Source organism: Sebastes umbrosus, chromosome 24 (assembly GCF_015220745.1).
Source record: "Sebastes umbrosus isolate fSebUmb1 chromosome 24, fSebUmb1.pri, whole genome shotgun sequence".
NCBI classification, from domain to species: domain Eukaryota; kingdom Metazoa; phylum Chordata; class Actinopteri; order Perciformes; family Sebastidae; genus Sebastes; species Sebastes umbrosus.
The window spans coordinates 12430500-12457124 of NC_051292.1; the positions used below are offsets into that span (position 1 = coordinate 12430500).

General features: G+C 39.3%; 1 protein-coding gene across 6 annotated transcripts; it reads left to right on the forward strand.

The window, feature by feature from the left end:
* The first annotated feature begins 1417 nt into the window (after positions 1-1417).
* On the forward strand, positions 1418-25047 carry cd99 (CD99 molecule). 6 transcript variants are annotated; one of them, XM_037762324.1, is made up of 14 exons: positions 1636-1919; positions 5056-5059; positions 7671-7702; positions 8454-8516; positions 10792-10833; positions 12515-12577; positions 13140-13178; positions 14495-14563; positions 14739-14810; positions 16184-16213; positions 17821-17841; positions 21937-22053; positions 22156-22209; positions 23081-25047. In XM_037762324.1, exons 1-14 carry the CDS (start codon positions 1856-1858, stop codon positions 23107-23109), a joined length of 699 nt encoding a protein of 232 aa, XP_037618252.1. In that variant the 5' UTR covers positions 1636-1855; the 3' UTR covers positions 23110-25047. The 6 variants fall into 6 exon arrangements, with proteins under 6 accessions (XP_037618257.1, XP_037618252.1, XP_037618255.1 ...); XM_037762327.1 differs by having other exon boundaries at positions 14495-14560; XM_037762325.1 differs by lacking the exon at positions 5056-5059 and adding an exon at positions 5531-5535 and having other exon boundaries at positions 7672-7702.
* Positions 25048-26625: the final 1578 nt, after the last annotated feature.

A 26625-nucleotide genomic window follows, 5' to 3' on the forward strand; every position in this document is an offset into this window, starting at 1 on the left:
GACTTTATTCTCGTAATATTACAACTTTTTTTTCTCGTAAAGTTATGACTTCATTCTCATAACATTACGACTTCTTTTCTCCTAAACTTATGACTTTATTCTCATAATATTACGACATTTTTTCTCATAAACTTATGACTTTATTCTCATAATATCCCAACTTTTTTTCTCGTAAACTTATGACTTTATTCTCATAATATCATAACTTCTTTTCTCGTAAACCTATGACTTCATTCTCGAAATCTCAGATTTATTTTTTTCCCCCTCAATGTGGCCCTAATACTCCGTCGTACCGTCGTACCATAGACCTACAACAATGATAAATAAAAATGAAAATGTAAACAAAAAACAGTTATTAATTTCCATTTCAAAAAATCCACAGGAAGCCACTGGAGAGGGGCTGAAGAGACGCAGGTTGCTGACCCCTGACCTAGACCAAACTGTTCTCAGACGCGTTTCTTAATCAATCAAATGCTGCACTTTACTGTCTTTTAATTGTTTTTATTATCCTTTTATTTTTTCGCTTTTAACTTACACTTTTATATTCTTTTATTCGTTTTTATCTCATGCACTTTGTGCTCTTTTTTTTTCTTGCTCTTATATATGTAAAGCACTTTGAACAGCCTTTGTGTATAAAATGTGCTCTATAAATAACCTTGCCTTGCCTAGTCTCCTGACAGTTTTCCATCACCTCCTCTATGTCATTCTGTTTAATATCAGCTCAGCATTTGAGAAAACGGTTCACTAAGTGTGATTTCACTGGCAGAGACGATGTGGGTCTACATATAGAAGATGGAGGGAGGATAAGGGTTGATAATCAGTGTCATGCATGGATGGAGAGCGATGAGTGGTTCCTGTATTCAAACAAGACAGTGATTCAAAGGGAAAGTGGACGGATAAGGTGTGATTAAATGCAGAAGTGGGCTGTTTGAAGCGTGGCCCAGACCACAACTAATAAGTCTAAAAATGAAGTCTATCCACATATACAAGGTGGCACCCACGGTTCTGCAGCAAGTGTTGGTTGGTTCATGTTAGCTGAGCAGCAGCACACACCCATACCCATACATGCATGAAAAGCAGCCACTCCTCCTCCTCCTCCTGTTGATGTGAAAACAGGTTTATTCTCATGTATTATTAAGGCTATATGTCTTTTATGTATTTGGCTCCTCATCAGGTTTCATTTGAATGACTGAATGTGACTTCAATGCTGCATGAAAACGACCCTGAATCATTTTTTAGAAAGGTCTGTGGTTGTTTGAACTTTAAACCAAATCCCATTCAAAAAACTATCAAACCAAGTATACGCAAGGATTCCGCTCAACATTTACTCACGTGTAGCGCTTTTTAACTGCTAGTATTACTGAGAAGGGTCTAGTAGTGAATTCGGCTGCAATTGTTCCATCAAATAGTCACTTTATTTCAACTAAATATCAACTTTTCTACAGCCAAACGCGCTTTTACGCACTTTGGCTCGTAAAAAGTCTATGGAAAAAAGTTGTTATCTAACATTAGAGATGTAATGAGACTCCTGCTGTATGCCGAATAGACTGCAGTGATTTGACTCATAGATTATATACGTTCAAGGGTTAATTTAACATTATTTTCCTATATATGTGTCTTTGGCAACGCCCCTCCTTGCAGGCTGCAGCCACACCCAGCCAGTCTGTCCTTCATAGGCAAAGTTGACTCATAATAACAAACTGTAACAGGACACCTCCAGTCGGGACAAGAGAGAGAGCTGTGTCCACAAATACCTTGCTACAGCTAAAAGAGAGACACGATCAGACGGAGCTATAGGAGAGTTTATATATAAAGCAGCTAGAGAGACTAGACTTAAAGTTAGTCTACAGTCAACATGGGGTTTGGTTTGAGGGTCGGTGTTTTACTTTTTCTACTTGTTGCTGGAACATCACAAGACGGTGAGTTTATTGGAGTTTATTATCAAACATGATGAGGTTGTGTACATGATTACATTGTGGTTATTATGGGATGTGTTGCAGTGTCTTTTTAAAGTAGGCTATTCTTATCTTAAAGTCTTTTTCAACGTTTTTTTGTGGAGCATTAGGGAATTCCCTTATGGGGACATGAGGGGCCTTGTTCCAAACCATGAAACAAACTTATTATGTTAATAATAATGCTCAGACAATTAGTCAATTAATCAATAAGTCAATAGTCAGAAAATTCATTTTATTATTATTCTTTTTATTCCCTGGTTTTGAGCCTCTCAATTAAGATGATTTTTCCATGTTTCCTTGTCCTATGTAATACTAAGTCAATGATCACAGCAGTTTTCATTATTTTCTGGCGGTAAACAGACCAAATGTTTCATTAATTCATCGAGAAAATATGTCTTTGATCCTGCAGATCTGAACTGAACAAGAAAAGTTGGTGTTTTATCCAAAAAACTGAGCAGAAACAGCAAAAACATTTGATTTAATTGTTTTTTCTAATCTTTTGTGGGGTACATTAAGGGACCTGGACTCATGACCTCAGTATTTCTAAGGTCATGACCCAAAAGAACAACTAACTTAGCCTAAGGTTAAATCATGTGGACTCTCTGAGCTGTCTGACCTCCTCTCCAGGACTACACCATTATGTTAATATGTAAAAATGTACATGTATTAATGGCTTTGTATTGCCACTGTGTGAACAGATTGAAATGTAACGTAAAAACTGAGACTTTCCCCGACTTTCTCGGTCGCCTATAACAGCCTGTGGACTGATTTCTATGTAAAGGACTCGGGATGATTTTGCTTCGTAATGTTAGCTGATGAAGTAGTTTGTTAAACGGCGAGCTATTTGGTACCATGGAGATTGGACATTACAGATAGTAACAGTGATATATGATGGAAGGGATAATGTACGGCGAGCCGGTCATTGTTGTGAAAGAATCCCTGACACGCAGTCGGGTATTCTTTCACAACAATGACCCGCTGTACATTATCCCGCTTATTACACGGCTACTTACTGAAGAAATCAATATTTTGACACAAAAACGGTCCTCCAGAGTCCAACATCATAGCTGCGCCCATAGCAACGGACTGTTATACGTAGCAACGGACTGTTATACATAGCAGCGGTCTGTTATACGTAGCAACGGTCTGTTATACATAGCAACGGTCTGTTATAAATAGCAACGGTCTGTTATACGTAGCAACGGTCTGTTATACGTAGCAACGGTCTGCTATACATAGCAATGGTCTGCTATACATAGCATCGGTCTGTTATACATAGCAACGGTCTGTTATACATAGCAACGGTCTGTTATAGAGAAATTACAGACTGCAGAACTCCGTGATTGACCAATCAGAATCGAGTATTCAACAGTGGAATAATGTAATGTCTCGTCACCGTTTTGGCTGATGCCCGGGATGATCGCTCATGCCTACGGAGTGTGAGCATGCACACGAGCAACAGGATGCCGACTGCAGTTCACTTTATGACCAATGGTGTCACTAATAACAAGGATTTTCTGAGAGTTACATATAGCACCTTTAACGTTAGGTAGGCAGCTCTAGAAGGGAAGATCTGGGTCCTTGAGTTAACATCCTACATCAGAAGTTGATATCTTCCATGATGACCATGCCCCCCCCCCCTCCCGGGGTCCAGGTTTTAGTCAGCCTTTATCCTGCTGTGGACAGATAATAGGTGTAGGCTGTGTGGTTCATTGTGTTGGATGATTGGAGTCATACAGTCTTACATCAGTAAGGTGTGGCTGGCTAGTTGTTTGGATAAAACACCAACTTTTCTTGTTCCGTTCAGATCTGCAGGATCAATCCAGTAAACATGTTTTACATTTTACACATTTTCCTCAATGAATTAATGAAACGTTTGGTCTGTTTACTGCCAGAAAATAATGAAAAATGCTGTGATCATTGACTTAGTATTACATAGGACAGGGGTCAGCAACCTTTACTATCAAAAGAGCCATTTTAGGCAAAAAAAAATAAAAATCTGTCTGGAACCGCAAAACATTTGAGCGTTGCGATGAAGGTATCACAGCTTATAGTCTAAGTATATAGTATATAAGTCTAATGCAGTGAGGGCCAAAGAGCAAATGTACTACGGAGTATTAGGGCCACATTGAGGGAAAAAACATCTGAGATTTACAGAATAAAGTCATAATATTACGAGAATAAAAGTCTGAATATTTCAAGAATAAAGTCATAACTTTACGAGAAAAAAAACATACTATTATAGGAATAAATACAGAACTTTTAGAGAAAAAAAATTGTAATATGAGAATAAAGTCATTACTTTATGAGAAAAATAGTCGTAATATTACGAGAATAAAGTCATAACTTTACGAGAAAAAAAGTTGTAATATTTCGGGAATAAAGTCAAAACTTTACAAGAAATAAAGAAAATAACATGTCAAATAATTACTTTATAATATTATGACTTTATTCTCTAAATCACAGATTTATTTTTTTCGTTTATCCTTTTCAGCATTATTATTATTAACACAATACGCTTCTGTTTGTTTCATGGTTTGGACACGGCCCCCTCATGTCCACTTAAGGGAATACCTAATGCTCCACAATACAATAGTTTTCTTCCAAGTGCGTGGCATCAGTTTGCGAAGGCCCTTTTCCTGTTTCAACATGACAATGCCAGGTCGTAAAGAAGTAGTTCCCTGACTTCGACCCCATCCAACCTTTGGGAGGAACTGGAACACACACTGGGCCAGGCCTCGTCACGCAACATCAGTGTGCTCTTGTGTTGCTTAAATCACTGCTGCAGGGACTTTATAACAGTGAAGCATTGAGAACTCATCTAACAGTGTGGAAGAAACACGGTGCACAGATTGAAGGTGAAGAAACTTGAAACCACAGCGAAGAAACAACCGAAAGATGTTCAGTGTGGCCGTGTGACAGAACCCAACTGAAAGACATGGAACCTTGTGGTTCGGTTTATTTTAGAGTCTCAGTGTCGTCTCCTTTGTCTGCCTCGTGCCTCTGCTTCCCCTAGAAAATGAGACTGAGGGCTGGTGGAGGAAACCACAGGCACGCTAATGAGCAGTAGATGGCATGCAGTGTGCTTGAAGTAGGTTAGACCCACAGTTTGCAGCTTAGTTAAGGCTGACGTTGATATTCTGCAGAGATTCCTGAGGAAAGGGAAAGGGAAATCTTTAATAGTATTAGATTTAAAATGACATGTCTGTAGGTAAACTGGTTCTGTGTTGAAGATGAAACAGCAATACTGAATATAAGGTACCCAGCCACCAATCCACATCAGTGTTTAACCAGGCAAAACAACACATGAAGCAGTGGTCACAATTAGATTTGAAATGGAAATACTAGTCGTCACATATTCAGTTCAGGTAGACATTTCTTCACTTCTTGATATACAAAATAATGGAAAGATGTCAAACATGTTATTAGTGATCTTATCAGAGAGAGAGAGGGAGAGCTGTGAGTAACTGCTTTTTTATTAGTGTGAACCTAACACCTAACCACCAAACAAATATTCAAAGTAAAGCCACGGCTGCTGCTGACCCCTCATTCTGTTCAACTATGGTCCTGTTCAGACCTGGTATTAACATGCGTGCTCAGTGATCAGGTCACAAGTGGACAGCTTTAATACGGCACATCTCTGACAGTATCATACTAATGCACTTCCTGTTTCCGGTCTGATAGTCTGTAGATATGTAGCCTATAAACAAGACATATTTTAATAAAATACAGTTGTACCGACAGTATACAGTAGAGCACAGACGCCGTTTCCATGCTGCAAGGCAGACGAGCGCTCGCCTGTAATAATGTGTTAATAATGATGACCGACCCGCAACAAATTTGGCTGACTAATAAAAGGCAGAAGTGGTAAAACGAAGAGCCGTTTGGGAGCGTAAAGAGCCGACTCTTCTTGGCGAGCTGAGCCAAAATGATCTGGCTCGCTAAAAAGAGCCGGAATTCCCATCACTAGTCCTTAATGTGGTCCAGGACACATTCACTACTCACTGCTAAAAGAATGTGGTCATAATGTGGCCCAAACCACCACTGAATGTGGTCTGAAAGATCCGATCTCAATGCGTCCTCAATACACCTGTACTTAAAGCTGTCCACTTGTGATCAGATCACTGAGGATGCATGTTAATACCAGGTGTGAACAGGGCCTAAATCTATTCAACTAACACCTAATGAGGTGTTAGGGTCACCCAAATAAAGCTCTCTTACTTTCCGTTGTCAAAGAAGCAGTAACTAAATATTCAGATTCATTGGTTAAACCAGGGGTCTAGTAGCAACCTGCAGCTCCGGAGCCACATGCGTCTCTTTAGCCGCTGGAGAGCGGCTCCCTGTGGATTTTTAAAAATGGAAATGAATAACTGTTTTTTGTTTACATTTTCATTTTTATTTATCATTGTTGTAGGTCTATGGCACGACGGTACGACGGATTATTAGGGCCACATTGAGGGAAAAAAATAAATCTGAGATTTCGAGAATAAAGTCGTAATATTACGAGATTAAAGTCATAGGTTTACGAGAAAAAAAGACATAATATTACGAGAATAAAGTCATAACTTTACGGGAAAAAAAGTCGTAATATTATGAAAATAAAGTCATATTATAAAGTAGTAATTTTACGTGTTATTTTAATTTTTTCTCGTAAAGTTATGACTTTATTCTCATAATATTACGACTTATTTCTCATAAAGTTATGACTTTATTCTCGTAATATTCTGACTTTTTTTCTCGTAAACTTATGACTTTTATGCTCTTAATATTACGACTTTTTTTCTCGTAAACTTATGACTCTATTCTAGAAATCTCCGACTTTTTTCCCCTCAATGTGGCCCTAATACTCCGTAGTACATTTGCACTTTGGCCCTCACTGCATTAGACTTATATACTACATACTTAGACTATAAACTGTGTTACCTTCATCACAATTCTCAAATGTTTTGCGGCTCCAGACAGATTTTTTTTCGTCAGATTTTTGCCTAAAATGGCTCTTTTGACAGTAAAAGTTGCTCACCCCTGGGTTAAACTAAAACCTGTGACTCCACATTCTTTCACCTGAAAGTATCTGAAAGTTGAGTAAAAGGAGAGAAAACCTTTAGGACCTGAGAGGAATGTGCTTCTCTATAGTCAGAGCTAAATAATCACTGCAGCAGCAGCAACAGCAGCAGCAACAGCAGCAGCAGCATGCTGGTCTGTAGGAAGCTGTCTCTGTTGGCTTCTTTGGTTGTATTGTGTTGTTTTGTTGGAAGTTATTGTAAAAGTACTGAAAGACATTAAATGTAATTTCAGTTTTCCTGCAGCTGCTTTACTGTAAAATCTATCAAAAAGCTGTTTCAGGAAGTGTATACTGTTTAAAAGGGCTCTATTCTTCTCCATGTACCTGCAGGTGTGATACTGATACTGTGAAGCGTGTATCAGGATACATATTAGTCATAGTAGTCTGAATGTACAGTCTGACTCTGTGTGTGTAACTAAGCCCGTCGTAGCCTGTAGTAAGACTTCTCTGTAACTCTGAGCAACATGGGTTGGCTTCTGCTTTCTCAGCAGTGACTCATGCTTCGAAGCGGCTCGGTGTATCAGTCAGCATTGCCATAGCAACGAGTAAACACAACGCATGACTCCCTGCAACACCCCAAACACAGAACACATGTGCTTCCACTATGAAACTGTTGATTTGTAACGGTGTTCCTCATGTCTTCCTCACACAGGATTTGACCTGTCCGATGCTCTCGATGGTCTAGGTGAGTGACTTTCTCTGTAGTACCACATTTCACCATCATGTTAAACTAGAGATAGTTGGGATGTTTCTCAGTGGGGTTGTGTGAGGTCCTTCTCCATAGTCCGTGTATTACCTACAGTAGATGAAAAAATCTGTTTACGCTATATTATAGAATATTTTCATCACTTTTTCTCGTAAAGTTATGAATTTATTCTCGTAATATTACAATTTTTTTCTTGTAAAGTTATGACTTTATTCTAGTAATATTACAACTTTTTACTCGTAAAGTTATGACTTTATTCTAGTAATATTACAACTTTTTACTCGTAAAGTTATGACTTTATTCTCGTAATATTACAACTTTTTTTCTCGTAAAGTTGTGATTTTATTCTCGTATTACAACTTTTTTCTCGTAAAGTTATGATTTTATTCTCGTAATATTACGACTTTTTTTCTCGTAAAGTTATGACTTTATTCTGTAAATCTCAGATGTTTTTTTTCCCTCAATGTGGCCCTAATACATTTGCTCTTTGGCCCTCACTGCATTAGACTTATATACTATATATTTAGACTATAAACTGTGTTACCTTCATCACAATGCTCAAATGATTTGCGGCTCCAGACAGATTTGTATTTATTTTCTTTTGCTTAAAATGGCTCTTTTGATAGTAAAGGTTGCTGACCCCTGACCTAAGGGGACATTTTTAGAGGAACACTGGATAGAAATGTTAACTGTCAGGTAGTAACGCTGCTCAATTATCTTTGTTCCTTAGTGCCGGCGACAACTGCAAAGCCCAAAGAGGTACCAAAGGCCCCAGAGAAGCCTAAAACTGATGGTTAGTATCCTTCCACCTGTCACACAATACCAGCATCTATTATTAGACAATACACTCCCCAAGCCTGTAGGGGGTCAGAGTCTCTAACATGTCCCCTGTGGACCTAGATGCTCTTGGTTATAACAGTACTATCCTGTCCAAAAAAGTATACTCTCTGCAGAAGTCACAATATCACAATAGCACAATATCTGAACATGTTTCTGAGTTTTCAAAGGTTTTCAGTTGTTATAAGTATAAAAATAGTACCGATATACACCGATCAGCCATAACATTAAGACCACTGACAGGTGAAGTGAATAACAGTGACTATCTCGTTACCATGGCACCTGGCGGTGGGGGGGATCTATTAAACAGCAAGTGAACATTTTCAACTTTGTGTTGGAAACAGAAAGAATGGGCCAGCGTAAGGATGTGGGCAACTTTGACAAGGGCCAAATAGTGATGGCCAGGTCTTTTATATTATAAAGCAGGTTTAAGTGCTATATAAATACTGTTAAACTATCAAAACGCTCAATATATGGAGAAATACACACAGCTTGTATTCAGAAATTGCGCGTTTGAAACAAGCCGTCAGGATTTCTGTCCATTTGTGATGTCACAAATATGCAATATTTAGACCATTACTCGGTTTTAAACGTAAACATTCTAAATGTGTCCCAGTTTGTTTCCTGTTGCAGTGTATGTGAATGACATCAGATGACAGGAGGTAAACATGGACCCAAACTGTTGCCTAGCAACGCAATTCCGTTGCAATTCCATTGAAATGCACTAAAATGGAGCGTTTCAGCCAGAGGGTGAATACAGGTATATTCAGGCAGACAGTACGAGGAAAATAATGTGTTTTTTGAACATTACAGCATGTAAACATGTTCTAGTAGAAACACAAAATACAAGTATGAACCTGAAAATGAGCATGATATGGGACCTTTAAAGGATCTGCTACTGACGGCGTAGCACAGCGTACCTTCAGAGGTCAAGTGGAGTCCACGCCTCGACGGGTCAGGGCTGTTTTGGCGGCAAAAGGGGGACCTACTGAATATTAGGCAGGTGGTCATAATGTTATGGTTGATCGGTGTATGTTGTAGTACAGGGGTATACCAATGGCTCGTATTATTTACTCTTAACTCTTTACTTCTATAATACCTCATTCAAACTGCACCAGTCGTACTGTTGATTGCATATTCTGATACACACTGCACTGTGATAACACCATGACTCAGAGGGCGGTAATGGTACCAGTGGTTATCTGGTTCCTCTTAGTGTGCAGGGAAAGTGGCTGTGTGGGAAGAAGAGTCAGCAAAATGTCCTCGATATACTCATCAGATATACTTATCATTACCAGAGGATGTGTTTTTGGTGACCCCTGACCTTCACCAGACTACACACCATTATCAGTATTGGAAATCCAATTGTGAAATTTAGCTTCAGCATTTAACCCATCCTAGTATATCAGGAGCAGGCTGGTACTATACAGCGCCCGGCGAGCAGGTTGAACTAGCGACCCTCCGGTTCCCACGGACCGAGCTACTGCTGCCCCATGTATGGTTGTTGTCTTTATTAATAGAATTGCTGAAACATGACTTGGAGGGCATTTTGACAGTTTTAAACAAGCGGTTTAGATGATCAGGTTAAACCTGTTGGATTACATCATAAACGTCTCAGCTATGAAGATGAGTCAAATACCGTCTAAACAAACTAATCATGAACAAAAGGAATTCTTTTATGTCAGCTGAAACATAAATCCAGCGAGCTGTAGTTTCAGCCGTGGCAGTGAGGGGTTTCATTATAGGCCAATACAGGATGGAACGTTCACATATTTTAATATGGATGTTCCAGGCTTAACGGTGATCGGAATGGTTTCTCCATTTTAAGGCCAACCATTAGCACACTGCACCCTAGAGGCAACTTCATCATGTTTTATCTACCGTAGAGGCATCCAAGAGGGCTCCTCTGCTGTCTCTTTCTAACATGGGGGCATCAAGGGAGGAACGCAATAGCGGACCTGGGGAATCTAAAAGTTAATCTTGAATGATAACCAAAAATATGTGAATGTTAAACAGCATATGAAAAAGGGGCCTAAAAGGAAGGCTCCCTACACTCAGTATATGTTGAAAAGGTGACCCTTAAGACAGGTGACCCTCACAGGTTGTCTTGATTAAAATAACATTGATATTAATATAGTTACATGTAAACAGGTTTTGCCTACTAATACATCAATGTGATAACTTTTAAGTATTTGATCAGTGTTTAAAGTGTGTGTGTTTGTGCATTGTAGGTGGTGACGGCGGACTTGATTTGCTCGATGCTTTCGGTCCAGGTAAGGTCTTTCTGATATGAAATTACAAGGCAAATTACAGGCTACACGACACGCCTCCTAACGTAATGAGTGGCTGTGGCTCAGAGGTAGAGCGGGTCGGCGGTGTGATCCCCGGCTCCTCCGGTCCACATGTAGTAGTGTCCTTGGGCAAGACGCTGAACCCCAAAGTGCTCCCGTTTGTGCCTAACCCCTAACTGAACTGTGACCTGTTTGGAGGGCGTGTCAAGCAGCAGTAACGTTAAACTGTCCTGTCTTGATTAGATTTTCAGAAGTTTACTCTCCAGCAGCCATCTCATTATCTGAGACATACATTCATTACATTACAGCATAAATCAAATGCTTTCTACTTGAATCCAATGTTGGATGCTTGTCCAGTGAGCTCAGCAGCTGAAAAGACACAACAGCAGTAAAATATGAATGGATATATCTCATTACATTAGATTTCTTCTTATAGACAACAAATAATTCAATCCAGTTGTGTTACTTGAACTAAACCGTATTATGGCTGTCATATCGGCAGTGGGTGAGACTGATCAATTATCCAATAATGTAGTTTATTTAAAGCTGCAAGCAGCGAAGATCGGGCCCTCGCACCTTCCCGCATGTCGAAAGTACTGGCGGGACGCCAGTCGACACACCCGTGCATTTCAGTGACCATCGGACACTGCACGCACAAGTTAGATGTTATTTCCTGCGTGGATTAAGTGGCACAGGAAATGACAATTTTTTCACCACTTCCTGTGTCCACTATGTGGCGCTAGAGAACACACGCTAAAAATGCATTATGTTGCTCATTATCAAGTGTAGATCACACAATGTAAATTTCATGTGAATCGGATGATGTTTGTCACATAACGCTGACTTGCTGTTGCCAGAAGTTGGCGCTATGACTATGAGTCAATATTGCCATGTAGATGTCCTCAGGCCTGAACTCTTTTGAAGTAGGTCAAGTTTGGGGCAGATTGGACCAAGAACAGTCGAGTTACAACAGTTTGTCTTTCAATGGCGAATCATTGACGAATCACCACGTCAACGTCGTTTCATAAAACCTCACGATTTTAACAACTTTTCATCACAAAGGTCTTTATATTGCACTGACCAACACTGAAGTTGATCGGGTTAAATCTGTAGGAGGAGTTTGTTAAAATACAGAGCCTGGAAATGGCCAAAAATACACAAAGAAAATCGCACAAAATTAAAAATAGCCGACTTCCTGTTGGGTTTAGAGCATGGCCCCAAGAGACTCTTTAAGAAATTTTGTACATCTAGGTGAAATGTACTGCGAGGGCTGCTTTGTTGAAATTTTGTAGGGGGTGCTATCGAGCTCCCTTGCCACACCCAAGCACAAAAACCATATGTGTTAGCACATTTTAGCACTTTTAATGAGTGTGCCAAGTTTCGTTTGTTTACAAGTATTTCTAGCCCTTGAAAAACAACTTCATGTTTTCATGGCGAATGATGTGTCGCCACGGCAAGTACGTTCAACAAAAGCTAAAATGCTTTGCAGTTTGGCATCAGGAACGTCTCCAGACAGATTTTTATTTTTATTTTTTTGCCTAAAATGGCTCTTTTGATAGTAAAGGTTGCTGACCCCTGTCTTAATGGGACATTTTTAGAGGAACACTGGATAGAAATGTTAACTGCCAGGTAGTAACGCTGCTCAATTATCTTTGTTCCTTAGATCCGACCACACCTGCAAAGCCCAAAGAGGTACCGAAGGTCCCAGAGAAGCCTAAAACTGATGGTTAGTATCCTTCCACCTGTCACACAATACCAACATCTATTATTAGACAATACGCTCCCCAAGCCTGTAGGGGGTCAGAGTCTCTAACATGTCCCCTGTGGACCTAGATGCTCTTGGTTATAACAGTACTATCCTGTCCAACAAAGTATGCTCTCTGCAGAAGTCACAATACACACTATATATGTATATTGTAGCACAATATCTGAACATGTTTTTGAGTTTTCAAAGGTTTTCAGTTGTTATAAGTATAAAAGTAGTACCGATATACCGGCGACAGGGTCAGACCCGAGGCTCATTGATGCACGTGGGGAGTGAAGGCTGGCCCGTGTTGTCTGATCCAATAGAAGAGCTACTGGAGCTCAAACTGCTGAAAAAGTTAATGCTGGTTCCGATAGAAAGGTGTCAGAACACACAGTGCATCGCAGTTTGTTGATCTTGATTCAAATCACATTGATATTGATATAGTAACATGTAAACAAGTTTTGCCTACAAATACATCAATATGATAACTTTTAAGTATTATTTGATGAGTGTCTAAAGTGTGTGTGTTTGTGCATTGTAGGTGGTGACGGATTTGATTTGGGGGATGCTCTCGGTCCAGGTAAAGTCTTTCTGATGTGAAATTACAAATGGTTCTTATTAGGTTCTCACCAGTAGAGATCATGGATGTATTAAGAGAACTGGATCCAGCATTGGAGGCGGGGCCCCGTCATTCCTATGAAAGTGTCTCAGTGGAGAAGGAAGCCTAAATGGCTCGACTTCCGTCTGGAAAAGTACCTGGATCTTGGGCACGCGGAACATGCGCGGTAGCGTCCGCTCGGTCACATGACTCGGTCGCGGGGGTCCCAACGTCACGCTGTCGTCGCGGCTTGCGCTCCAGCCTCGGTCTGGGTGTCACTCACATCAACGGAGGAAGGGAAATAACTCTGGATTCAGCTATTGATGGGTTTTTATAACTTTAAGGGCTATTAGAGTGTTCGTACTGAGAAGTTGATTCACCTAAAAATAAAATGATCCGCTGAGTTACAGACGTCTCTTTCCCAATGTAAGTCTATGGGGAAAAAGTATTTTTGGGTCCAATGGCATCACGCGACAATCACGTAACAATTGTGTATTTGGCAAACAAATTTGGCACAGATGTAGGTTTATATGTTATGAAAAGGTATAGATATCGGGGCGCCGCCAATTTGGCCCCTGGGGGCCGTGGCGGCCATTTTTCAAGCTAGTTGCTAGTTAGCAATACAACCCAAAGTTCTACCGAATCACTTTAACTGTGATTAGAGGTTACTGGTGACCCAGACATTTATCCAGCGATATCTCTGTCAATTTTACTGCTAATGTGAAGATAAACACACCGATGTAAAGCTGAATATCTTGCCTTTCTAACGGTGTATTAGTTGTATTTCTATCATGAAGGCAAGGGGGAGAAGTTTGACCCTGAATGCTCCTTTTATTCGTTTTTTTTCTCAGGTTAAAAGCTTTCAGGGGCCAAATTGGCGGCGCCCCGATATCTATATCTTTTCATAACATATAAACCTACATCTGTGCCAAATTTGTTGCTTTTATCGCAAAATGCACAGTTGTTACAAATATTTCAGTTTAGCTGCCCCACTATAGCTGCATATGTGCTGTGAGAGAAAAATAATGTAGACCGATGGCAGAGTGCTAAAGCTCTCCAGTAACACCCGGGACAAGACTGAGGACAGTAAAAATATGAATGGACATATTTCCTTACATTAGATTTCTTCTTATAGACAAGACTAATTCAGTCCAATTGTTTAACTTGAACTGAACCGTATTGTGGCCATCATATCAGCGGTCGGTGAGGCTGATCAAGTGTCCAATAATATGATATAATAATAATGCATCTGCTTCCTTTCTTCATTATTGATGTGGATAATGTGTTTGTACCCACAGGCCCTGATCCCAAACCTGACAAACCCGCTGTCAACCCAGGAGGAGGAGGAGGAGGAGGAGGAGGAGGAGGTGAGTCCACAAACAACTTCCTTTAAATGGATGTTAAAGGACTTCTTGTCTTGTTGTTAAGCTTTATCAGCTACAGATGTCAGCCTTCCTTGTGAAAGTGGTTACTCATTTACTTGTAAAAATAAATGTGATTTATAGTTATAGTATGTGAGAGTTTTTCTACATTGTGTTAAAGGTGGAGGAGATTTTAGTGACCTCGACTTAGTAGGTGGGAAACTCGACCCTGACACAGGCCACGGAGGAAGAGGTAAGACACCAGCACCACCCGCTGCATTTCTCCATTTAGATTTGGGGTTTGAATCCCTCTGCTGCTGCTGCCCTATTTATCCCTGTTTCACTTGTTGTGCCTAAATACATCCGCCTGTGTTCACACTGCAGGCCTTCATGGTTAAATGTACACGGTCTGATTTATTACAGCACCCCCCACATCCCAGCATTACATCCCAGTGTACTGTTGTTGATGTATTGCAGCACAACACAGCTCACACTGTTGCAGGTTCCAGCAATAAGAAAAAAAAGACACATTTATAGAGAAAATGTCACTTAAATGATTATTATTCTCATTTTTCCAGTTAACGTATTCATCTTTTAGTTTATAAAATGTCTGAAATGAGGTCTTCGAGTGTCTTGTTTTGTCCAAAACCCCCAAAATATTCAGTTTCCGTGATGCAAACAGAGAAAAAGCAACACTGGAGCAAGCTGCAACCAGAGGATGACCTGTGTTTTTAACTGGACTTCAGCTCACATTCTTGGATCAGTGCTTGTGTTTTCTATGGGTTGTCATGGTTTTTATACCCCCGCGACAAAGTGGTCGATTAACGTCGATAACCGATTAACGCTATTGGTTAAAACGGTTAAAAGACACATTAATAATTGATTAAAAAGCTGAGCGGCTCAGAGGAGCGACTCGTCTCTTGAGGTACCTTAAGTGGCGGAGCTGGAGTTGCAGGATACAGGAAGTCGGCTCCAGTCTCTCCAGCTCGCTTGAGCAGAGGAGTTGTAGTTTTGTAGCATTTATTCTCCGACAAATAAACTGTACACACACTGCTACGCCTACGTTCACTGCTATAACGCCACCAACAACCTCACACTCACCGCCAACACACACATGGTCTGTCGGAAACTCGCTAAAGTTACGCAGACTACGTGTGCGGCGGCAAAATGAGCATCCCTAGTTTCCGCAGTAGAACTCGTTCCATTAGTTCCAAAATGGGTGAAACCATTGGCCCTACTTTAGTAGGGGTCAAGCAGTGAGCGGGGGGTATGTGAGCTTGTTCATGGAGAAAGAGGACTAGCGTTGATCATTTTTTTTTCCAAAAATTCCAAAATGTCCTCGCTCAGATGACGACTGAAAACAATTTCCATTGTACATGTAAAGGAATCAGGACGCTGCCTGTTGTTCTTTGTGTCTCTTGAGTCAGAACATGGAAGTGATTAGTTGTTCTTCTACCAGAGAAAGAAAAAGGAATGAAAGCCACAGGCCTTCCAGTGTAATTAGAGCCACATGGTTGGTTTTCACATCTGCAGCTTACTGCAGAGCCTCTACAGATCAACAGTATTACTGCCTTACTACTGCCTCACGTCTAACTGGACTCTTCTCCTTCTGTCTTGTGAACCCAGGTGGACCAGACCCCGGCTACAACCCTCAAGGTACGTTTTTATTCTAATATTTTATTTTTCAAAAGTTTGCTATTAGTTATAGTAGTAGTCAACCTAACACACACATAAACCTCTAGGCCGGGGGTCTCCAACAAGTATAGCTCGCTACCCGTTTCTGAGTGGTTCGCTAAAGATTCAAAAAGAATATGTAGATAAATTTGATACCACAAAGTCACATTAAATTTCTATCCAATCAAATTCACAGACATCCCGTCCACCTTCATTCAGAAATCAGCTGTGAATGAGAGGATTTATGTTTGGATACATCACATCCTAATATCAGGCGATGCTAGCAGACCAGCAAGAGCACAAAAAAGGTTATTAAAGGAACAAAAATAGAGACAGTGATTATGTCTGTTATTGGCGATGTCAGAATTCGGTGCTATCAGGAGCTCTCAGAGGAACCTGCGTCTCTTCAGCTCCTCTCCAGTGGCTCCATGTGGATTTTTAAAAATGGAAATGAATAACTGTTTTTTGTTTACTTTTTCATTTTTATTTATCATTGTTGTAGGTGTATGGTACGACGGAGTATTAGGGCCACATTGAGGAAAAATAAATAAATCTGAGATTTTGAAAATAAGGTCATAATATTATTAGAATAACGTGTTACAGTACTTTCTTTTTTCTCGTAAAGTTATGACTTTATTCTCGTAATATTACGACTTTTTTCTCGTAAAGTTATGACTTTATTTTCGTAATATTACGACTTTTTTTCTCGTAAAGTTATGACTTTATTCTCGTAATATTACGACTTTTTTCTCGTAAAGTTATGACTTTATTCTCGTAATATTACTACTTTTTTATGGTAAAGTTATGACTTTATTCTCGTAATATTACTACTTTTTTATGGTAAACTTATGACTTTATTCTCGTAATATTAAAGCTTTTTTTCTCGTAAAGCTATAACTTTTTTCTCGTAAAGTTATGACTTTATTTTCATAATATTAAGGCTTTTTTTCTTGTAAAGTCATGACTTTTTTCATGTAAAGTTATGACTTTATTCTCTAAATATTACGACTTTTTTTCTCGTAAAGTTATGACTTTATTCTCGTAATATTACGACTTTTTTCTCGTAAAGTTATGACTTTATTCTCGTAATATTACAACTTTTTTCTCGTAAAAAATTATGACTTTATTCTCGTAATATTAAGGCTTTTTTCTCGTAAAGCTATAACTTTTTTCTCGTAAAGTTATGACTTTATTTTAGTAATATTAAGGCTTTTTTTCTCGTAAAGTTATGACTTTTTCACGTAAAGTTATGACTTTATTCTCTTAATATTAGGACTTTTTTCTGTAAATCTCAGATGTTTTTTCCCTCAATGTGGCCCCTAATACTGACAGTATATACTATATACTTAGACTATAAACTGTGTCACTTTCATCACAATGCTCAAATGTTTTGCAGCTCCAGACAGATTGTTTTATTTATTTATTGGCCAAAAATGGCTCTTTCGATAGTAAAGGTTGGAGACCCCCGATCTAGGCCAACAGGATGGAACTAAATTCAGTCTGTACAATATAAATCTCCTGTTATCTTTTATCATTTCAAAACATTATAAAGATTGTAGACTGATTTGCATTGTGTCCTCCTCTCACAGATGGTGCTGACCAGCCTCAAGGTAAATCCATCTCTGATCTTGTTCTGTCCTCTGGACTCTGTCCTCTGGATCTATGTCCTCTCTGTCTGTCAGTATGTCTCCCTGCACCACCACTTCTTGTTGGGTATTTCCTGTTTACCGCCTTAGAGGAAGTTGGCATCACTGCTTGTGCTGATGCAACAGTTGTTGTGTTGGTGTTCTATTCGTTGTACGTGCCACCACCGTCGTATATGTGTGTGTGGCTTTGAGGGTGGCGGCAGCTCATTATCTTGCAGTACATCCGTCAGACTCTATTTATAGGCAATGTCAGCTGATCACTTCAGATATTTGATCATTTCGTTTCATTTCACCACACTAAACTGGTGTGTCTGAGGCTGAATTGACAGTTGTCTTTAGTGTCCTACTGGTATATACTGGCACCCCGGTCTGGTTTCTCTGGCTAAACCCTGCTACGATTGTGTGTCGTTGCAGATCCAGACCTTCCGTGGGGCCAGATCCTGAAGATGCTAAATGCTAACATGCCAGAGGAATTCTATATGTGGATGTCCAACTTAAAGCAAATGTTAGCGCCTCTGTTAGAGCGGGCCATGGATCTGCTGCGAGCGATGCCGTGAGGCGTCGGAACGTTCTCCACCCACGCGTGGATGTGCAGTCAGTGTTGATGTAGTTGAAGCAATAGATTCCTCAGTGCTAATGTATTGATCCAGAAAGTTCTCCTGCTGCGGAGCCGTGCCGGCAGTGCCTACATGTACCAAGGCCTATGGAAGGAGGCTGGGTCACGGGCGGACATGGGTCTTGAGGTCTGGGGTATAAGTGCAGACCAGATTTTACTGCGCATGTGTTATACTATAATATTACATATTTTTTTCCTTGAAAAGTTATGACTTTATTCTCGTAATATTACGACTTTCTTTCTCATTCAATTATGACTTTATTTTCGTAATATTACGACTTTTTTCTTTGTTAAGTTATGACTTTATTCTCGTAATATTACAACTTTCTTTCTCGTTCAATTATGACTTTATTCTCGTAATATTACGACTTTTTTTCTCGTAATGTTATGAGTCTACTCTCGTAATATTATGATATTATTGCTTAAAATGGCTCTTTTGATAGTGAAGCTTACTGACCCCTGACCTAACCTCTCCTTGGCTAATGCAGCCGCAGCTTTGGCGTCCCTCCGCTGCATGTCTCCGGCCGTATACTCCGGCTCCAATTAATACGGCCAAAAACACTGTCAAATATCTCCTCATCTATAAAATCCATTTTCTCTCTGTTTGCAATACAAGCGAAGAGAACAGGTAGTTCTCATTTTGAGCGGCATCTAGAGCAACTGCTGCTCAAAAACTACAAGCTGGATGCAGGACAGATTTTGCATTAGGAGAAGTCTGATTTCTGGGTCAACATAGCAGCACTGATGAACTATTAACACTGACTGGACATCCACATAAAGGTGGAGAATGTTCCCCTTTAAGTTCTGATTGGCTCTCAGGTGTGAGGTCGCCTCGTGGTTTACAAAACGTTTGGCTCAACGTCTGACGGCCTTGAATAAAGAATATAGACGGGTGTTTGAGAAGTCGGGGAATCACATTGTTAAGATGAAGAGAAGATGATCACTTGGATGCTTTTTGAGACTCCGTCATACTCGCAGCTGCAGCTCGGCGCTCAAGAATCTGGAGAATCAGGGTGTTGAACCACCGAAAGCTCGAGGTTAACTCCTGCAGCGCTGCAGGACGTAAAGGGGTGTTGACCTTGACCCTGTTATTCCAGACTTACCAGACACTCTGCATCTTGGCGGTTACATGAATTCACTTTTCTGTCCCTCCCCATGACTCATTCCTAATGTTGTTAACGTTGCAGTGGAGTGTGAACTCATGTTACCTTCTTCTACTGTGTGTGTGTAAGTGGATCAGGTACTTTTTCTGAAAACAGAATATATTAGTTCATGTTGCTTGTTTTGCTCGTTGTCCTGGTGTTTTTATTTAGCTTGAAATCAGCTCATATGACAGGAAATGATGAGTCAGAGATGACTCTCTCTGGAGGAGTTCACTTGAAGCTCTACTTTAAGATATATATAATAATACCAGTAAAACTTGCATCCGTGGAAGTGAAGTTAATGAGTGTTTTGTGGCTGTCAGGACACACCTGGTTCCTCCACAACACATTCTCCACATTACATAGCACAGCATTGAGAGCTCTCTGTGACCGCTCCAACACGTCTTCTCTTCTCGTCGTCTTTGGAGAAACTTCTCTTTTTTACATGTTTGATCGGATGATGGGTGTTCACCTCTGAGCTCTGAGTAATTCTCTGGTGACGGGTCAGCATATTTTTTTTTTTTTGGGTGGGTCTTTTTCTTCCTTTCATGGTAACATTGCTGCAGGGATTGCAATGTAAACTTAATATGAGATGTATAATTAATAATGAATAAAACAAACAGTTCACAAGGTGTTTGATTTGTGTTCCATGGAGGGCTGCTCAGGTCCCTCGCTGACCTTAGATAGTATATTATAATGATCAATAACGGCATTAATAGAGGATGTTTTATGTCATGCATTAATCCAGTTATATTCAGTATCACTAAGACCTTTGTTCTGCTGCCATCAGGTGACTTCAAATGACCCAAAAATACTTTAAAATGTCATCATAAAAATATTATAAAATGTTTTCTAATATCCCCAATCACAGAGGACATTTTTATAAAAACTAAGACTCCCATAAAATATTAATATAAAATATTATTGGTGCAAATAAGTAGTAAAAAATAATAATAGGAGAAGTAAAACGTTAGAATTAAATAGTTGAAAATCGACCAATATACAGTATATGAAGGATTAGGGTTTAGGATTAGGGTTAGGGTTGGGGGGGTAACCCAGCCCTGGATCAGCATTCCCCTTCAGGTGTCCTACATGTGTGTCTGTCCACATGCTCAGCATGTTCCAGCAGTAAGTCATCATGCTTCAGGGCTGTAGGCGGCATCCGCTTTCCATTCTCTAGATTCTTTGCCCAGACAACGCCCTGTTTTAACACTCTGCACCATCATAAGACTCACTGTGGCAGTCTGCAGAGGAGCAGTGTGTGTGTGTGTGCCACACCCTGCCCTGGAGCTCGGGTGTATCCTCCAGTCTTAACTCCAGTCTCTCTGTGAACGGTGTGTTCTGGGAACTTTACACCAGTACAAGACGGTTGAGTCTGTCATCATCAGTCATTGAGCGCCACCTTGTGGAGGACCGAGGTCACGACGGGTCACAGTTTAGGGAACCACGGCCCGACTGAGGCACGCTACACAGATCACTATCATCACTACCAAGTGATCGTATGATTAATTAAGGATAGCAACATCTGCATTGAACAGTTTCTTACAGTTTGTCAGTGATATATCCTGAAAAACAGGATTTTATTATATTTTTTTATTTTATGTGTGGATTCTTTAATATTTCAGTAGCAATTAACGCATAAAATTAACGCTGCTATATTTACACTTTACATATATATGTAATGGAGGATATTGTGTTGCAGGTAGGATTTGTGAAGAGTTTTTTTTCTTGCAAATTTATGATTTTATAATCTCGGAGAATATTCAAGTTTTTTTGTGAATTTGTGAGTTTATAATCTCAGAGAATATTCAATTTATTTTTTTATGTGAGGAGTTTTTTTCTCGCAAATTTATGATTTATAATATCAGAATATCATTTTTTTGTGAATTTCAGATTTTGTTTTCTTGCAAATTTGTGACTTTATAATCTCAGAATATTCTTTCTTTTTTTGTGAATTTCTGAGTTTTTTCTTTCAAATTTATGACTTTATAATCTCAGAGAATATTCAATTTATTTTTTTGTGTGAAGAGTTTTGTTCTCGCAAATTTGTGATTTTAAAATCTCAGAATATTCTTTTTTTTGTTCTCTTAAAAAAGAGTTTCTTACAGTTTTGTCAGTGATATATCCTGAAAAAGCATACATGATTTTATTTTTTTTATGTGTGGATTCTTTAATATCTCAGTAGCAATTAACATGATAGTTGTAACTGAACTGTAAACATGCACAAACTTTGAGTTGCCTGTATGAAAGAAAGCGCCGTTTGCTGTAACAGTGTGTGTGTGTGTGTGTGTTGTCTTGCAGAAGCTGGAGCTGGGAAGATGGCAGGAATCGTCAGCGCCATAGGAGTCGCTCTGCTGGGAGCAGCGTCCAGTTACTTTGCCTACCAGAAGAAGAAGCTCTGCTTCAAGATGCAAGGAGGTCACTACGTTGTTCTTTATCCAACACAATCAATAAAATGAAGTATGAGACTGTTATTATGATACCATGTGCTGTCACACTGATGGGATGTTGTGTGTGCAGGTCAAGATCCAGAGAGGGGTAAAGTCCAGCATGGCCAGCAGAATGATCTTCAAGGTAGGAGTCCATCATGTTACTCCACCCATTTATAGAAGGTGTTCCTTTAACCTAGTACAGGGGTCGGCAACCTTTACTATCAAAAGAGCCATTTTAGGCAAAAAAAAAATCTGTCTGGAGCCGCAAACATTTGCGCTGAGGTAGGGGCCTCATTGAGGGAAAAAAAAATCGTAGATTTCGAGAATAAAGACATAACTTTACGAGAAAAAAAGTCGGAATATAAAGAGAATAAAGTCATAACTTTACGAGAAAAGAAGTCGTAATATTACCAGTATAAAGTCATAACTTTACAAGAAAAAAATAAAATAACATGTAAAATTACTACTATACTACTATACATACATATATATATACTAATATTATGACTTTATTCTCATAATACTGCAACTTTTTTTCTCGTAAACTTCTGACTTTATTCTCGTAATACTACGACTTTTTTTCTCGTATTCTTTTTTTTGTGAATTTCTGAGGATTTTTTTCGTGCAAATTTATGCCTTTATAATATCAGAGAATATTCAATTTATTTTGTTTTGGAAAGAGTTTTTACTTGCAAATTTGTGACTTTATAATCTCAGAATATTCTAATTTTTTCTCATAAATTTTCAACTTTAATCTCTGAATTTTTCCTCAGTCATTTTTTTATTTTATTTTTTACCTACAATGGCCCTAATATGTCTGAATGTAGACACCAAAGTCATTCCTGTGTCCCCAGGAGCTTAACACAGTGTCTATCTACTGTATGAGGAGATCTCATTCAACGTGTCCATGGCAACAGCTGCCTTAGAACTGATGATGTGTGTGCATGCTGACATCTAGTGGACATCTACAGCAGCTCTATTAACATTCATGTTTCTGTTCTTTCTCATGACAGTTTTCAGCAACCTGCTCAAGACATCCTAGACACCTTCTGCACCCAGGACTACGTCAATGTCTCCTCCTCTACACATCCCTACTCCATTCAGCTTTTTGGTCTCTCTATTCAAATCTATTATCCAACTTGGAAAACTATAAACCGAAAACACCGTTAGCTGTGTATCATTTATCTTTCCTTGACTTTGAACCCATCCTAGCTTTTTTAACTCTTATACTATGTCAAACTAAACACGTATTTGTTACTATAGTTGTTCCATGGGTGTGGATCACTGCACTGTAAGACTCTAATAAGGTTTTAGTTAGTTAGTTAGTTAGTTAATTTCTTTCCGTTTAACCACCTACCTAACATTCTCACGTTAAAGGAGGTATTTAATTAAGGAGAAGTAGCGAGGCCAGCCTGAACTCATACTGAAGGCCATACAGTACAACCACTGAGCACAGGTGGACTCACCTGTACTTTTCATCACAACTTCCATTCACTAATTAACCCCATCAAGACCTTTCTCCCAGCAGACATTTAGACCCGTCGTAGTAGGAGCAGCACAGATGTAAGCCTGTAATCTCACATTAAGGATGGCTCAGTTCAAGTTTAATGGGATTAAACACACCTGTGCTTCTCCTACTATGACATAAAAAAAAGGCCGGTCGCTTCTACTTTGCTGTTTAATCAGTCTCTGTTCTGTTCAGTGGTTTGTGTGACATGACGTACATGTTCATGGACAGCGCACAAATGACTAAAACCTGGTACAATATACTCATATAAGGGGTGAAATAAATAAATTACAGTTATCAGGGGTGCAAACTTACGTATACGTCTCATCCAAATCATCCGCGAGTTGGCATAGTAACACATTTTCTGTTGTGTCATCAATTTACGGCGGAGTGTTAAAAAAATCTGAGATTTCCAGAATAAAGTCATAATATTACGAGCAAAAAATGTCGTAATATTACGAGAATAAAGTCATAACTTTAGGATAAAAAAAGTAGTAATATTACGAGAATAAAGTCATAACTTTACGAGAAAAAAAGTCGAGGGAAACTGACTCTTTCGTAAATTTTTGAATTTATTCTCGTAATATTACGACTTTTTTTCTCGTAAATTTATGACTTTATTCTTGTAATATTAGCACTTTTTTCTCCTGAAGTTATGACTTTATTCTCGTAATATTACCATTTTTTCTCTTAAATTTATGAAACTTATTCTCGTAATCTCAGAATTATTTTTTTTCCTCAATGTGGCCTTTGTTTTGGGCCATCACCAGTTTGCACCCCTGGTTGTCCTACAGTATGTACAGCACAACATGAGGACGTTGTATTAACATAATCATCATGTAGCTGGATGGAAGTCCAGCAGAAGGAGCTTTTTGAATATAAAACGCTGATTGTGATGTGAGCTAACGGAGGTTATGGAACCCAAAGGAGAAACATGCAGTTTGGTGGCGTGGCGTTGTGAGCGACATCTTTCCTATCACATACTGTATGTAAATGTAACATGTAATGTATACAGTATAGAAGCATCAGCTCTTTGTCTGTCGTCGTGTTCCAGATTGATCCCAAGTTTGTGCACTGCAAAAATGAATTCAGTCTGAATTTGATTCCTTAAAGTGTTATTTTGTTAAAGCTGCACCGATTGAAATCTATTATATTATAAATGAATGAAATGACGACGTATAATGTGGGAGACAATTCGCCTCTTTTAGCTCATTGTTTTCCTTTTACAGCCAACTGTTTGTGTCAAAGTAAGCAACTAGCTGGTGAACACACAGGAGCATTTAGAAACTAGAGGAAGAAGAAACTTTATTAATTCATTAATTCATCAGGTGACACAAACAATGTCCCCCTATCCCCTTAGGGATCTAAAAGAATGAATGCAGCTTTAAAACAAGCCGTCTTCTTGAAACAAGATGATTTTAGTTGGAACAAGTTGAGATATTTTCTACGACGAGATTTAGGAGGAAAAAAAAACTGAGATTTCGAGAATAAAGTCATAATATTACGAGAATAAAGTCATACTATTACGAGAATAAAGTCAGAAGTTTACGAGAAAAAAATATGTAATATTATGAGAATAAAATCAGGTTTACGAGGAAAAAAAGTCGTAATATTTCGACAATAAAGTCATTATATTACGAGGGAAACTGACTCTTTAGTGCAGGAGGAAATTACTTTTTTCTCATAAATTTATGACTTTATTCTTGTAATATTACAATTTTTTTTATCCTTAAGTTAAGACTTTATTCTCGTAATATTGCGACTTTTTTTCTCGTAAATATATCACTTTATTCTCGAAATCTCCGATTTATTTCCCCTCTCAATGTGGCCCTAGTATTCCGTCGTAATTCTAACACTTGTTTTAAGAAAATACAGTTTTTTTAGGACTCAATGACAGAAATGAGACGACAACATGGAGAGTTTTCTTGGAGAGTCTGTGTATTTTATCAGTAGTATTAGTCAGCTTAGTGCTTGCCTTAGCAGCAGCAGCAGCAGCAGCAGCAGCAGCAGCAGCAGCAGCAGCAGCAGCAGCAGCAGCAGCAGCAGCATGGAACAATGCTGATGCACTGCGGTCCATGTTGATTCCCTCAGACTTGCCCAGGTGTCATCGCTTTATTTGAGGCGCACATATCATAAAATCCGGGGGGATTTATTGTTATGATGCTCAGATAAGAGTTGCACCTTTGTGAGCTGTAAATACTTGATGATAATGATGTGTATAATTGCCTGCTGACTTTAGCTTTAGTTCTTGATGCTGCAGCGTGCTTTGAGCTTTTCAGTATCAAATATCATGATCTCTCTTTTGAAGTGTTTAATTTTTGTCTCAGTTTTACAAGCACAGGTATGTTATTACATCTGACGATTAGACGAATGTTACTGTTGTGTGTGGATTTAAAGTGTGTGTTTTCAATAAAGTGGTGTTGTACAGTTGGTCTGCGTTTTGTCATTGTCTTTATAATTAATTTAAGCTGAGGAGTTTTTGCTCTCTACGTGCACACACGTGTCTTTTCACAGGAAACAACTTGGTGTTTAGGCAACAAAACTACCTGGTTAGGTTTAGGAAAAGATGGTTTGAGTTAAAATAAGTACGTTTGTAGGCTATGTTACGTATGCAACGTAGGTTAACCTAGATAACGTAATGTTACGTAACAGAAGTTCAAAAAAGTCTAACGCTACCTTTTTGGTCCCCTGGGTCAAAGTCCTGTGTTTGTTTGACCCGTCCATCCACCCCGACCTCGTCCCTACGCAGACACTCTGCATCACCTGACCTCCTCCTTTAAGCCCCAGTTTGTGCTTTCTGCACAGACATGAGCTGACAAGGAATCGTGACGAGGATACTTTTGGACCTTTTATACTCCGTTAGGGCGTCTCCTCAGTATCAGCCCGATATTCAATCCAGTATTGGTATCGGTGCATAGGTACAACACATGCAACACATGCATTTTACACGAGTAAAATTTGGTCTTCACTCCAAATTGAGCCAATAGCAACACACTGATGTCAGCAGTATGTTCATGAAATAAGTTCAGAGCCCATCATCCCCATGAGGAC

Excerpts from the sequence above, each read along its gene's own strand:
- cd99 (XM_037762324.1), top strand. The coding sequence starts at position 1,856 with ATGGGGTTTGGTTTGAGGGTCGGTGTTTTACTTTTTCTACTTGTTGCT. Across the intron at positions 16,214-17,820 it reads CCCCGGCTACAACCCTCAAG|ATGGTGCTGACCAGCCTCAA; the intron begins GTACGTTTTTAT and ends CTCCTCTCACAG. Across the intron at positions 17,842-21,936 it reads TGGTGCTGACCAGCCTCAAG|AAGCTGGAGCTGGGAAGATG; the intron begins GTAAATCCATCT and ends GTTGTCTTGCAG.